At 42.1% G+C, this 14,705-nt stretch overlaps 1 protein-coding gene across 2 annotated transcripts in view; it reads left to right on the forward strand.

Annotated features, from left to right (window-relative positions):
- Nucleotides 1–9,851: 9,851 nt before the first annotated feature.
- Nucleotides 9,852–14,705, forward strand: part of TPPP (tubulin polymerization promoting protein) — a 73,372-nt gene continuing 68,518 nt past the window's right edge. Inside the window, exon 1 of one of the 2 annotated variants that reach the window (XM_032674381.1) lies at nt 9,852–9,983. Coding sequence is in view for 1 of the 2 variants with exons in the window: in XM_032712997.1 (XP_032568888.1) it covers nt 11,318–11,331 (14 nt within the window). In the remaining variant the exon portion in view is untranslated. Of the gene's footprint in view, nt 9,984–11,302; nt 11,332–14,705 lie in introns of those variants that run through there. The other variant, XM_032712997.1, reaches the window with a different exon arrangement.

The raw sequence follows: 14,705 nt of genomic DNA on the forward strand, positions 1-14,705 counted from the left end.
TTAAATTTATTTAAGTTATTAAACTGTTCTTAGCCCATAGGTTTTACCTTTTTCTGGTTCTCCTACCCATCATGGCGTGGGGGGAGTGAGTGAGTGGCTACATGGTGCTCTGTTGCCAGCTGGGGTTAAACCACAACATACCAAAACAAGGAGCACTGGTTACTAAGTCCTCAGCACGCCTCCTGGGTTATTCTTGATCAGTAAGAATTCTCTAAACAGGTTTTCAGTAAGGTTCTCTAGGCATACCTTTTCTACCTTTCTGAGTTCACAGTGATTTTTATCTTTTGTTTTTTCCTCATGTCCTACTTCTGAGGGTTATTAGACAACATCACTATTTTATTAATTATCCTTTTGCCTCCTTTTCTGAAAACAGTCTGTCCTTTGTTTTTCTAAACTAGGTACCTTGACAAGCTGGATGTTTATGTGTTGAGACTGTGATGACCTGCTGTTCTGCACCAAGGTCTAGGGTGTGGGTGACGTGAGAGGAGATTGTGCAGGGCTCTTTCTGCAGATTGATAAGAAAGATCTGACAAAAAATGGCTTAATAAAATAGCTGTTTTAAGAAGACAGAATAAATAAGACAGAATTAAAAGAGGAATATAGGTAGTGGGTAAACCTTTTGTCCCTTCAGATGGTGAGAAGCACACAGCAGCATCAGATGGACTTTGGATGGATTTTTCCACTGTATGCTATACAGAAACCACCTGTGGAGACTATTTCCTCCACTTTGGTGCTTTGAAATAACGAACAATTTTCTTACAAAAAAGCAACTCCTGAGGGTTGTTGAGGTGAGAACTTCTGGATGCACTGTTGGACATGGGTAAGGATGTTCAGGTGGTTCAGTGGCAGGGCTGCCTGTGGGCTCCTCTGCTGCAACCAGCTGTGGCCATGGGACATGCACAGCACAGCCTGATGGCCACACTGGATGCACAGCACAGCACAGTGCAGATCTGCATCTGCTCATGTGGGCTGAGATGTGGATCACTAGCTCCTCTAACTACACCAAGTGTTTTTTCAGTCAGGATCAGTACTCCCACTGATCTAGGTGTTACCAGCACTTATGGTTTGTTTTTTCCCCCTCTACATTCACTCTTACATACTTCCATTTATACTTAATTCATACCAGTCCCAATGTTTCTGTTTCTCTGCAATACTACATTTGTATGCTGCTCCAGGAAGTATAGTGAAAATGCTGGCTCTTTTACTCCGTGTTTTTCTCCCCTTTGACTCAAAAAAGATATGTGATCATGAGTTGTCCTTTGAAAGGGTTTACTTGAAAAAATACTTATTTGTGAAATCAGATCTCCTTTAAATGAAAACTCACTGAAATCCAATATACAGAGCTGCATCAATCAGCGTACCCATCTTTCCCTCTTGCCATCAGAGGAACCATAGTACCAGGTTATCTGTCTGGTGGCCATGAAACACAGTGCTCTCATTTGTTATACAAAATACTATCCTGGACATGAACTGACAGAAGTGTTCTGAGACAGTCATTATGTAACCTGGATTTTCTTTTAGTTTCTCCTGGGTGTAGTTCAATATATGAAGAATGCCAGGGCAAAATTTAGTGGCTTTATTGCTGACTTATTTTGTAGTGAAAAAAGTAGTTGGTGTTATATACTGTAAAACTTTTCCAAATATTTTTCACAGAGATTTCTCTCTGTAATGCATGATTTTATTTTTTTTTTTAACTCTTGTATTTCATTTTGGCTTTTTGCATAGCAGTTTTCTGCTTTACCCAACTGGTACACAAATAGTGCTTTTAAAAAATATTTTCCATTTGTACTTAATAAACCAAATGAATATCATTTTAAGCCAATTACTTATGAATCATTGACTTAAAGGAGAATGTAAGAATTCACAGAGCCAGAGCTTTTGAAACTGAGCTATAGAGCTCAGTTGAGATGGTAGCTGCTAAATCACAGCTTTCAGTACATTGCAGTCAATTGCCTTAAGGATGTTGACATACTTAGAAACCTGAAGAGGTTGCTTCTCTGATTTCAGTTATTTTCACATCTCTCTGTCTTATGAGATGAATTAATTTTTCTGGGTCATATTAGAGGTCCTTCTGCTGTAACAAAAGAGTGTAGGAGCATATTAAGCAAATTTCCAATGTTGACACTTATTTTGAATGATAATTTAGTACTAATGGGTGGATTTTTTGTTGATGTTTGTGGTTTTTTGTCTTCCAGCACATCAACTATTTTTCCTCTGCATCTCTGATGTAGATTGTTCTTCTCCTAAATAGGTTATATTCAACATGAAAGTACAAAACTGATAAAATATGTGATGTTTGCTCTGGGTAACTCAACTGACATGATTTTAGAGATCATTTAACCATGAGCATTTAAATGTGATCTGAGACTATTCTAGGAGAAGCCTGATCCCATGCAAACAGTGTAGTTTTGTTGTTTGTCAGACATGACGTATAGCTGCTCCATGTGCGCACACACAAAAAAAGGAAAAAAGAGAAAAAAGAGAAAGCAAGGACATAGTAAACCTCAAGATTTGAGGCTTTGAATGTCCTTTAGCAATTCATGCCTGATTAAACCCCATTTTAATGCCTGAGTTCTTTTCCTCCTTATTTGCTCTTGTTCACTGCAGGAGTTTTACACTCCTAGAACAAAAGTAGCAGAGCATGTTTCCCTATCCCAGGTATGCCCATTTGTAATCTGACACAACATAACCTACCTGTAGCAGCACTTTGACACATGAGAGTATGAAATTACCTGTTGGAGATGTGGACAAATACTCCACTCCAACATCCTGTTACAATGGTGGTAAAAGTGGAAGAAGTCTAATCTAAACACCTGAATACAAGGATATCATGAATAACTTCAGCAAAATTTGACAGAGAATATGCCTGTGCCTCTTAGTGTGGAAAGAATAGTCTCTACGTCTGGCAGGCAACAGGAAGCATTCTTGTATTAGTTCTAATTATTGATCAGAAAAGACTCTAATTTTACTATAGTTGACCGATTCATATTTTGTCGTTGCTTGGCTTTTGTTTGCATTAGATGAATACTGAACTCAGGAGTGGGACTCAGCTATTCCAATACTTCTGAGAAATAAGCACTAAGTGGCCAAATAGGACATTAGACCTAAATCAAATAACAGCACAGAATATGGGAACCTTTATTGTATTTGACCCTTTGCTTCATGTTGAACCACATGCTTCCTAAGCAGTACAGAGCAGATGATATTTTGGTGTGGTTTGGCTTAGTGTGGTTTAGTTTTAATCTGACTTTTCTATGGTTTTATTTAGTAACAGTAAATGAGAAAGTAAAGGAATCACAAATGAAATGCTAACTCCTTTTATGTCAATGGTAAAGCTCTCAAATTTAGTGGGGCTAGAACTTCACATGTCAATTTTAGGCTGAATTACACTAAGTCCAAGTGTGGTGACGGCACATATTCATGCTGATGGGATGAGCTCTGACAAAGATACGTTTGTCTTAACACCACTAGAAGACATAAAATATCACAACTAAATCTGTTGGATAGCCTCATTTTATTGTCTGTAGCCAAGAAAAATAGCGACATGTGGTAGCTGCTTGGATAACACTTAACACAAATCTACTGCCGGGGCAGTCAACAACATTTGAGATGAACAAACAGATGACTTTAAGAAATCCTTCATACATTTTCATATCTGCTGACACAAACTATTTTAGGCTAAACTGAACAAAATAGTACCCAGCTTCTTAGATGCCAGCAGCTAATTGATGAGAGTACCTCTTCAGGTAGCTTCTTCTATTCTGTGACCAATCTAGGTAAAGTTTTCATCTTTTATTTTGACTTTTCCACCTCTCCTTGCAGCATTTGAGAATGTAGGTCACCAAAGGCAAAGCAGTGGTGAAAAGCCTTGCTCTAAGGAAACAGCATGGCATGGCCATTTCCATATAAATGTCTTTAAGTTTTGTTTACTCTCTTAAATGCAATGCTGACTCTTAGGTATTAGACTTCACTGATGCCTACCCTCTCTGCAATTTCAAGGTTCAGTACCTGGCCATTTCCCCTCCTGTCAAAAAGAGAAGTGCGATTTATATCTCCTCCTGAGAGTATTTTAAGGCTCTGAGATAACAAATATAGAGCACAATTGGGACTATATGTGATAAGTCGAATAAACTATCAAAAAAGAGACAGCAAAATGTTTTCAATGGTTAATTGAGGGAGAAAAAACCCAGAGAATTAATAAGACTGCAGCAACTACTTTTGTCTTTGTCTATATGTGGAATTATATAGAATGTAGATACTTAGAAATGGCTAAACGCTACAGGCTTTTGAATGTGCCATCTTTAACTAAAAAGTCAGCGGCTTTAACTACAAAGTCACTTCACATATAGCTAAGATATTCAATGAATGAAGGACATGCCTCTTGTCAAAACCTTCACATCACTGAATGCTTCTCTCATAAAGACCTTTTTTCCTTTTAAGTAATGACTTCGTGCTACAATATTTCTATGTTGCTCAGATTTCTTACTGCAAAATGGATTTTCCCCAATTTATGTCTGCAAAATATACACAGAGTGAAACTGAATATGTTGATAGCTCTCCATGGGAAGCCTGTACAAAATACACTAGTGGAATCCATATTTCTGGAATGTTGGTCCAAAGTAGTGGATGTGCTGCAAAATTTATCCTTTTCTAGAGCTGTTCTGCATTGTCCTAATTTTTATTCATTTTCACTTTATGGTAGGACTGGGGAAGAGAATATAATAGAGGTTGGAACAGCATTCCATCTGAAAAAAAGATCATGTGATGAGTTATTCCCAAAAAGGGTTAGCGTGCAACAGAGAAGAGTGAGTGAGAAAGGGTGTTTTCAACTTTACAGCTTTGGAAGCTCTGTGTGCTCTGACTGAAGTTTAACTCTTGATTATAATTTTTGATCGAAGGTTTGGTAAATAAAAATTCTATCATTTTCAGTCACTTGCAGGTCTCTTTGTACTGAGTGACCAAGTTATTTCATTAATACATGTGCACATCTCCTGAAGTCTGGCTTCTACATCTGCGTGATTTTAGTATTAATTTGTATTTCAGTAAAATTGATGAGCAGTCCTGATTCCATAAATCCAATTGGATTAATTGCTATACAGTGTTACAGGACTGCATATTGCAAAATACAGAATGTCCTAAGTCAAACCTTCTGTGCATGAGAATGGCCCTTTAAGCTTGGCTACCTACTTGAAATTCTGTCACATTGTTTATGCAATTAAATATTCTTTGCAATGTCATATATTAAAAAATGTATTGGTACTGCTAGTGGGTATCTGGCAGGCAGCTAGTTTTGCCCTCCTGTAAGTGACTAAGACTATACATGTGGCTGTACATAAATTGATAAAAAACATAATGTGACATTGACCACGTGTATGTTGCACATATATATACAAATGGCAATGTTTATGACTCTTTGTGTAACTTGCAAAACTGTACTTAGTTTTCACAAGACAGAAGACTGGAATAGGCTTGATTGATTTTTAATTCCTGTAACTATTCCAAGAAGTGACTAAAACAAGTTAAAAACTGAACAACAAACAACCCCTACTTTTATAAATGAAGGGACCACTTGGCACTTTAAAAATTATTCCACAATTTTGATGGTAGTTTCAACAAAATTCTTTGATTTGCACAAGTTTTCTAATTAAAACTTAGCGTGTTTGAAAATTACAAGTGAACTAAAGTGATCTTTAATAATAATAATGTGATCTTGGTGATATATTTCCCTACCCAGGCCTGATGGCTTCAGAAATCCTTTTATTTACTGTTTAATACTTCTGGCTCAAGACAGGATGCTGATTCACTGAGCACCCAGTGTTTATGCAATCTACCATTCTGTCAGTGTTGCATCTCATCTCTCTCAATCTGGGAACTAATGTTGGCCACAGAGTTTTCCAGCTCTGGTGGAACTGGCTTAATGTATTAGCAAAGGAGCTGCCTAAGCAGGAAAGAATTGTAGAGAATCAGGGAAGGAGGGAAGAAAAGCAAAAAAGTATTTAAAACAGCAAAACTTTTGAACAGAATTCATACGAGGATAAACGTTATAGAAATGACAGGGATGGGCAGTAAGCCTATAGAAGCTTGAAAAGAAGCTGTGTCAACTGCAGGAAACAGATCTGCATCCCTCCCAGAAGACTTTGTCTTGAAGTAAAAGAAGAGCTGGTATGTTAGCTGATGGAGAAAACGAAGCAGGAAAGTATTTACAGTTTTATTTTTAATAGATCTGTGTACTTCTTGTAGTGTTTATTAAAATCAGTAACAATCTGGAATTCAGCATGAAATCTGTTTGTGCTTTTATTGTGTAGCTCTGGAAAGGATAACTGTAGAGCCAATTTTCTGCTCTCTGTTGCCATCAGCCCAGAGGCAAGAAAGCTCATCCTTAAACTGCAGCTTGTAGGAATTTTGCATTCTCAAAGTCCCAGTGGGACTCAGGATATGGGAGCACTCTGCTCCCTTCCTGGGTTCTAAGGGTAAGTACTGCTGCTGCAGTGGCTTGAGAGCGTTTAACGAGAGTGTGTCAGAGAGAATTACATTTGATCAACAATATTTTCAAACGTCTATTTAGTAGAGCAAAAGGGAATTTAAAATGCTAGGTCACATTGAAAAATCATCAGGTCAGGTCTCATGGGAACTCACACAATGGCCTGTGCCAAGAAGAAAAGACGGTATCCTTCAGCCACAGTGACAGCCTACAAACACAGCTGTACTAACCTCCTCGGGAAATGCAGTCAATCTTAGGATAAGATAGTGAGGTCATGGTCAAGGGTCTTTTTCTCCTGCAAGAGAATAGACTTCCAAAAGAGACCAAGATAATCAAGGGTTGGACTACTATCTGGATTTCTGTGAGGTCCTGTTCTGTGGCAGAGCACTACGGTCTCATCAGTGTAGAACTGAATAGATTCTTTTCTGGTCTGAGAAAAATCATGCTTTGTGCAAGGATAAGAGAGGACTTCTGGGAACTCAAGAGAATTAATTGTAACAGTGTGATTGTATCGTGTAAAATAAGTGTACTGAGTGCTGAAGAAATCCACAACATAAAGGCAGGTTCACAATCACATTATTTTGTTTTTCAAAGAAATGTCCAAGGCACACATAGGACCCAGTGACAACATTCTTGAGCTAAAAAATGAAAATAAATGCAGACAAAGAAGAACTGCCAAATTTACTTTAAAATATGGAAGAAGTTAATTTCCACACAGGATTAAGATGAATCTAGAGTTACATTACTTTATTAAGGTAGTGTGATAATATGGTATGTTGACTTTGGCTAGCCTGATAGGTGCCCACCAAGCCCCACTACCAATTCCCTGCCTCAACAGGAGATGTGACAAAAGGCTCGTGGGTCAAGACAAGGACAGGGATATGACTCAGTAATAACTATCACAGGCAAAACAGAGTCAGTGTGGGGAATTAATTTAATTTATTGCAAATCAAAAGGACAGAGTAGGATGACAGAAAATAAAACCAAATCTTAAAACACATTTCCCCCACTGGTCCTTCCTTTCCAGGCTCAGCTTTAGTCTTGACTTCTTTATCTCCTCCTCCTGAGCAGTGCAGAGGGATGGGGAATAGGGGTTCAGGTCAGCTCATAATGGTTTGTCTGCCGTACCTTTGTTCTCATACTCATCCCCTAGCATGGGGTCCCTCCCATGGGAGACAGTCTTTCACAAACCTATACAACATAGGTCCTTCCCATGGATTGCAGTTCTTCATGAACTGCTCCAGTGTGGGTCTTTTCCATGGGATGCAGTCCTTTAGGGAACAGACTGCTCCAGTGAGGGTCCCCAGATGGGATCACAGGTCCTGCCAGAAAGCCTGCTTCATCATAGCCTCCTCTCCATAGGGTCACAGGTCCTGTCAGGAGCTGGCTCCAGCATGGGCTTTTTCTTCATAGGTTCACAGTTTCCTTCAGGGAGCACCCACCTGCTCCAACATGGGGTCCTCCACAGGCTGCAGGATGGTTATCTGCTCCATGGGCTGCAGTAGCACATCCTGCCTCACCGTGGTCTTCATCACTAGCAGCAGGGGAATCTCTGCTCTGGTGCCTGGAGCACCTCCTTGCCCTCCTTCTTCAATGACCCAGGAGTCTGTGTGGGAGGCAGCTGGGGAGAACAATGATCTAGGCTGGAAGGACAGCCTATCTAACACATTGGGTGCCGTGTGCCCAGGAAAGATCAAGTGTGCATGTTTATGTGCTGCTACGTGCAAGGAAATCTGAAGCAGCAGCTGGAGTGGGACTGGGTGGTCTGGGGAGCAGTGTGTGCAGGTGTCAGCAACTGGGGAGATCTGGGATCTATGGTCATTACTGGACAGACTGCATGTCTAAGCCAAACTACTGAGAGAACTGTAGTGCATGTGAGTGAGGAGATCTGTACCAGGCACTGGAGTGGGGGTCATATGTCTAGGGTACAGCTGCAGGGGAGATCAGAGATCCAGGTATCAGCCAATGCATAGTGTGTGTCTGTGAGTGCGGTCTATAAGAGTAACCAGAGTGGGATTGCAAGTCTTGGGAGCTTAGGGTACTGGGTCCAGGGTACAGCAGTGGGGGACACTGCGGATCCAGGGTTAGACTGAGTATCTAAGCTCAGCTGTTGGAGAGACGCACATTATATGTATGCATATATTTCCTACTAATGGACTTGCATCCTGATTAGCCAAAGGGCAACAAGATAAGGCCATTGGTGCTGTTTCTGTTTGTGTGAGTGCTGAGTATTTCTGGCTGTAGTGACCCGTATAGCTGTCTATGTGTGTATATGCACGCATGTGTTTCAGAAACGGGTTTGAATGTGCCTACCAAGAATACATGTTTAGTCTCACTACCAAGTACCAATACAGGCCGAGGCATGAAGAGATTGAGAGCAGCCCTGCAGAGAAGGACTTGGTAGTGTTTGTGGATGATTTTGTTTTGTGCTCTTATGAGAGATCACAAGTGCATTTACCCACCTCTACCACAAAACCTCCACTGAGCTAATCTCAATCCTAATATGAAGGTGCCTTTAAAGCTCCTTTATGACATTCTGGGTCATTTCAATAATTGCCTTAAGTTACTGAAATCAGAGTTCATAAGCTAGTTCTATAATAGTTTGCAAACTATTGTTATGCATCTTGAAGCAAGGACAGGTATATGACCAATTAAAAAAATTAGCCATATATCTCTTCTGCGATTGAAAAATCGAGACTCTTGCACATCAACATTTTGCTTTCCTCCTCTCCCTCACCTCTGCAGGTATATTGTTTTAACTTTATTACAGCACAGCAGCCTATCAAATTACAGCCCATCAAGCTCTGCGGGGTCATTGGACTCTGGTTACAAATTCACGAATGAGGATGCACAAGCGTTCATCAGATTTCTGCTGACTCCTGAACTGTCTCTGCGCTCTAGGATTTGGGATGGGATTGCTCTAAGCTAGGATGGCGGCTGCGCCTCTCCGCTGTGCCAGCCCAGGCAAGCAGGCAAACTGAGGGAAGGCGAGGTTTTTATGGAATGCCCACTGCGCCACACAGCCGAGCCTTTCACACGGTTTTCAGCTACGTCGACAACCCCAGCTTCAAGCACGAGCGGAAACCCGGCCCCAAACCTGCCGGATCCTGCAGGACACAGAGGACCCTGCCGCCCCTGGGTGTCTCGGGAAGGGGGCACAGGGTGCTCGGGGCGGCCGAGGCTCCACCTGCCGCCGCGCACCTGCCGCCGCGCGCCGGGCACCGCGCGTGGCACAGCGGCGGGCGCGGCGGCCCATGTAAGGCAGCAACGGCGGCAGCCCCCGCGCGCCGCCTCGGTCCGTGCGCGGCCTCTCCCCGAACGGGCCGCGCGCGGCCTATGGGCGCTCGGGGCGGGCGGTGCCGGGCGCCCGCCAATGCCCGCACGGGGGGGGCGGTGCCGCCGCAACCGCCGCGCCAGCCCCGAGAGCAGCGGCCGCTGCCCACAGCGCCGGACGCAGCCCGGGCGAGAGCCCCCGAGACCTGCCGCCCCTCCACAGCCGGCGGTGAGTGCGGGGCCGGCTCTCCCGGGGGCGAGGCGAGGCGAGGCGAGCCCCGCGCTGCTGGGGGTGGGTGGGGTGCGTGTCGTGTGTCATGTCCACTGTGCCCGCTCCCTCCTTCGTATCGCGCCGGTGATCGATCGCCGCTCGCTTATCGAGGGCGCGAGGGTAGGAGGTGATGCCGGGGGGCTGCCGGCCCCGGTGCCCCCAGCCGATGCCCGTCCCCATCGGAGGGGCGCCCAGCCCAGCCCAGCGCAGCCCAACCCGCCACCGCCTTTGCCGTTATGTAACGGCCGCGGGGGGCTGTGTGCGCCGCTCCCCTCCTTGGGGTTCATCCCCGCGCTGCCACCCCGATCTTCGGCGTGTCCCCCGCTCCCCTCCGGTCGCAGCGGGGAGGGAGCTGGCGGGGAGAGGGGCTGGGAGCGGGGCTGCACACCTTCCCCTGCCATCGGAATGGGCTCCGCCAGCCGCATCCCCCGGTCGCCATCGCGAGGGACGCGCGGCCGCAGCCCCGTGGGGCCCGTGAGCGGCTTCACGGCGGCAGGTCCATGATGGAGGTTGGCTGCGGGCGGGTGTCGAGCCCGGCGCTGCCGCCGCGGGCATCTCCCGGAGGAGCCGGGGAAGGAGCCACCTTGCGCACCACACACCGAACGCTCCGCTGCGCTCCGGAGCCGACAACAAAGCCGCGGCCGCCGCTGCTGCTGCTGCGTGCGCTTGGGTAGAGGCAGCGGTCCCCTTTTATGGAGACCAATGGGTAGAGGCACCTTGCCTTTCTTTTTTTTTTTTTTTTTTTTCCCCTTTAAATGCTGAAGGAGCTCTGTCTCCGAGAGCCTCTCCTATATAGCGTCCTCCGCGAAAAGCAGCATCAGGTGTGGAAGACTATTTAGGGGCTGAAGGGTAACACCCGCAGGTATATAGCCGAGTACAGTACTCCGGGGTGGAAAACAAGAACGGGACAAAATTCTGTGAATTAATCTGTAACCCTGGCTAGCTCGTTTGAAAATAAATACACTTTCTACTTGCCCGCCCCCCTCCTCCGGTTGCAAATAATTCTCCAATCCTGGGTAAAAGCTCTTGTACCTTGGTGAAATTATTCCGAAGGGAAGTTGGGTGTGCGCTACGAGGTGCTGAACACATATGTGAAAAGCGTCTTAAACGCTGACAGCTTCGATTTTTGCAGGAGATGCTGCTGACAACCAGTTTCCCTGTTAGTGTTTTGCAGGCTCTGCATGGGCAGTTCTGGGAGGGGGCAGTTTTTTTTCGGGTTTTACCGAGGATTGCATAACTGCTCATGTTTATTTGAAAAGGAAAGGAGGAGCAAACCCAACCCCCAACCTGAAATGAAATACGTGATGTATGTCTTTTACTGAACCTTCACACTGTTTTCTCAACTAGCATTAAATATCATGTTTTAGATGGTTGGAAAGGGTTAGCATGATAATGTAACATTAAGGTTTGGTTTTGTTTTTCCCTCTAGTGCTGTGAAAACTTTGGGGAAAACCGGAGAGATACCTATACACTTCCATAGTTTCAGGCTTAAAATAGCATGGCTGTTTATCAAATGTGTATGACTTGTTTTTAAAATGATAGACTATTCTTTTCTTCCTTTAGCGATGAGCCACTTTTTAATGTTTTTACAGGCCCTACCCCAATGCAACCTTGCCTCTCCACGGTCCAAAATAAAATGGTGTTTTGAATGCTTTTGTACATCTTTGGGTCACAGTCAAATGCTTTTAAATAGTCTGTCATTTGTAACTGCTGAAGTGTATGTCCAGTATTAAATTATAGTACAGTGTAATGCTTAGACAGCATGCTATGCAAGGATCAAATTGCAGATAAAGTTCACATAGGAATCTCCTACAGTGCTTGCACTTGACTCTTGTAAATCTAAGAAAAGATATTTATAAATGGAAATATACATCCAGCAAGTAGTTGTTTCTGTGTCCAGTTTAATCTGTGGATTGACTGTGGTCAAAAATAATGTCTTTTTATTTAATTTAATTTTTAGTAGATATATTCGTTCCAGTTACTTTCTGTAGGCAAGTGTATGATAGAAGTTATTTTTGCTTCTTGTATCTTGAGCTTAATTTGAAAAAAAAAAAGGATTTTTTAAGGAGAGAGGGAGACGGTTATGTCAACTTATGTTAACATTACTGTGTTCTCATTGTAGGTAGAAGCAATTAATTGTAGTTAGTATATCTCATAGTGCTTCAGAGAATAAGCCATACGATGGTTAAACTTGATAACTTTCTCTAGGATGATAAACTAGAATACAAATTAAAATAATATCAGGTATTCTTCTTGCTTATAACACTTTGATTATGTAAGTCTTCAGTGCGAGGATGTTACTGTATTCACAAGCCTCTATCTCTATATGTATTTATGTACTATTATATATATTTCATATATGATAACAAGAACAGTCATTCTGTGGTGTAGTCAGTCACTCAGTGATGTCACATCCTTTCTTTTTGTACATGCCTTCTGGTTGCAGGCTTGCATAAATGGAATGGAGTCTTTTCAGCAAGCAACAAAGTTTGGGTTTTTTGTTCCCCCAAAATCCATTTTTATACTATGCATAGCTGAAGTTAAATGCAGGTATACAATTTTCACCCCTACTGTTTCTCTGCCATGCTGCCATGACCACTATGGGTATTAGTGCTTTTAGGTGCCTCTGCTAGTTAGTTGAAATATTTTGCTTATTGTTTGTATTGCATAGTGTCTAGGAGCTGTGGTCAGGGACCTTAACTAATGATTATGTCCAATATAACCATGGAATAAAAGCTTGAGCCCAGCCCCCAAAATATTATGATCCAAAATACAGAATAAGTTGATGCAAAAAAGGAATCAGATTAAGAAGGATACACTGGTACATTTGTGCATTATTCAGCTGTGTACTTTCTCATTCTCATCTGTTAGAGCAAAGGGAATTGTAGAACTAAATGTAAGACTTGCACCATTCTCTGAGGGGCATTCTTGGAATATGTGAATGGCTTGTTTGTAGGGGATCTTAAAATGTGTTTGACTCGACTAAATTCTGAAACTAAAAAAATCTACATCAACCCAATATGAAAAAATTTATCTTCAGACTACTTAATTTTCACAGTTTTTAAAATTTAAGGTAATATTTTAAAATTTTGAAATGGAGTTTTCATTTCAAATTCAAAGTCTTGTATGGGAAAAATCACATTATTTTGCCTTCTCCCAGTGTTTTCTAGCTGCTAACTCTTTCTCCCTCTCATCCCCCTCATGTGCCGAAACCTCCACAAAATACATAATAACAAATATACCCTTAGCTGTAAGAAATTTCTGAGTGAATGCATCATTCTGCCCATCCCAAATTGCCCAAACATAGAAGTACTGCAAGAATTTGCTATTTCAATATAGTCTGGTTATTGGAATACTTTGAAATAGTAGTGAAGATAACTGTACATTCAGAGGATGTTATTGATAAAATCCCTCTGTATAAATATGGTCTTTAAGTACCCGGGGCCTGTACATGTGTTACAGGACAAGTGTGTGTATCCTGCTCAGGTTTTAGGACATCATTCTGAGTGGGTCTTTATCTCAAGTGCTGACAGAGCAGAACAGACTGATTTTCTGCTACTCATTTTTCTTGGCTCACAGTGGTATGTCCATCAAAACAGATGGGAAGTTTTTCTTTATTGTTAGTTGTTACATGTAGTGGGTGGGCAATTTACTTGGCTGCTGCTAACAGGGGTTCTTAACTGTGTCAGGATTCTGAGGCAACTGTGAAGAAGCTTAGGCTCTTAGTCTTGCTAGTTGTCTTAAGGTTCCTTCTTCTTTTTCTTTTCCTTCTCATCTTTCTCCTGCCTCATGGTATTCTGAGGTATGATTTGAGTTTACCTTGCCCTGTATAGAAACCAAAGAACTAGCAACCAAGAGTGTACAGACCAAAGTTACAATGCATTATGTAGGAGATGAAAAGACAAAAATGAATCTGCAGTATAACTGTTCTAAATAATCTCGTGAAGTTAATTCCTGCCCAGTTTGACTAATCTCAAGATTAGCCAATATGCTAATGTGTCAGTGTTCACATATTGGAGCATTTGGCAAAATGAGCATAGAGAAGCTTGAAAAAAAAATCAAGGATGTAGCAGTTTTTGCTTGAATCTCTGAGAGTTGCAGTCCTCCTTCAAGGTCTTAAATGGTGTTTTATTGGATCAATGCTAATGAAATTCTTGCAATGGAAATGAAAGTACTGAGAGGTCTTGCTCAGAAAATTATTATTTCCTTGTTGTTTACTCTGTTAATTTTTAATTTAAAACCAAATATGTTTCTGCCTGTCTCATCTAATGTCACTATTAGAAGGACTAGTACCCAAATATCTCATCTTAGAGGTGCTTATAGATGTGAAAGAACTTACTAATGATTTAGCAAAGGAAATAATTAATTCTTATTTTATACCAAGCTGTGGGTAGTTGAAAAAATTCTGTACTTAAAGGTTGGTTTATTTTTTTGGATTTAGACAAAACTGAGTAGCAGACTTTAAGAACATAAGTGATCTTTGAACAGTCTAATCTGATTCATGCATTGGTTATTTTCAGTTAGTTATCTGGGAGCAATAACCTACACTAATAAAAGTCTGTCTTTCAGAGATGTTTGATGAAGTGTATCTTCTGTATTAAATGAAGTCTAATGTGGAGACACAAGGACGTGAAGTATTTGCAGCTATTCTTGGAAGTTCCCTTTAGTATCTGGCATGGT

Source organism: Chiroxiphia lanceolata, chromosome 1, assembly GCF_009829145.1.
Source record: "Chiroxiphia lanceolata isolate bChiLan1 chromosome 1, bChiLan1.pri, whole genome shotgun sequence".
Lineage (NCBI taxonomy): Eukaryota > Metazoa > Chordata > Aves > Passeriformes > Pipridae > Chiroxiphia > Chiroxiphia lanceolata.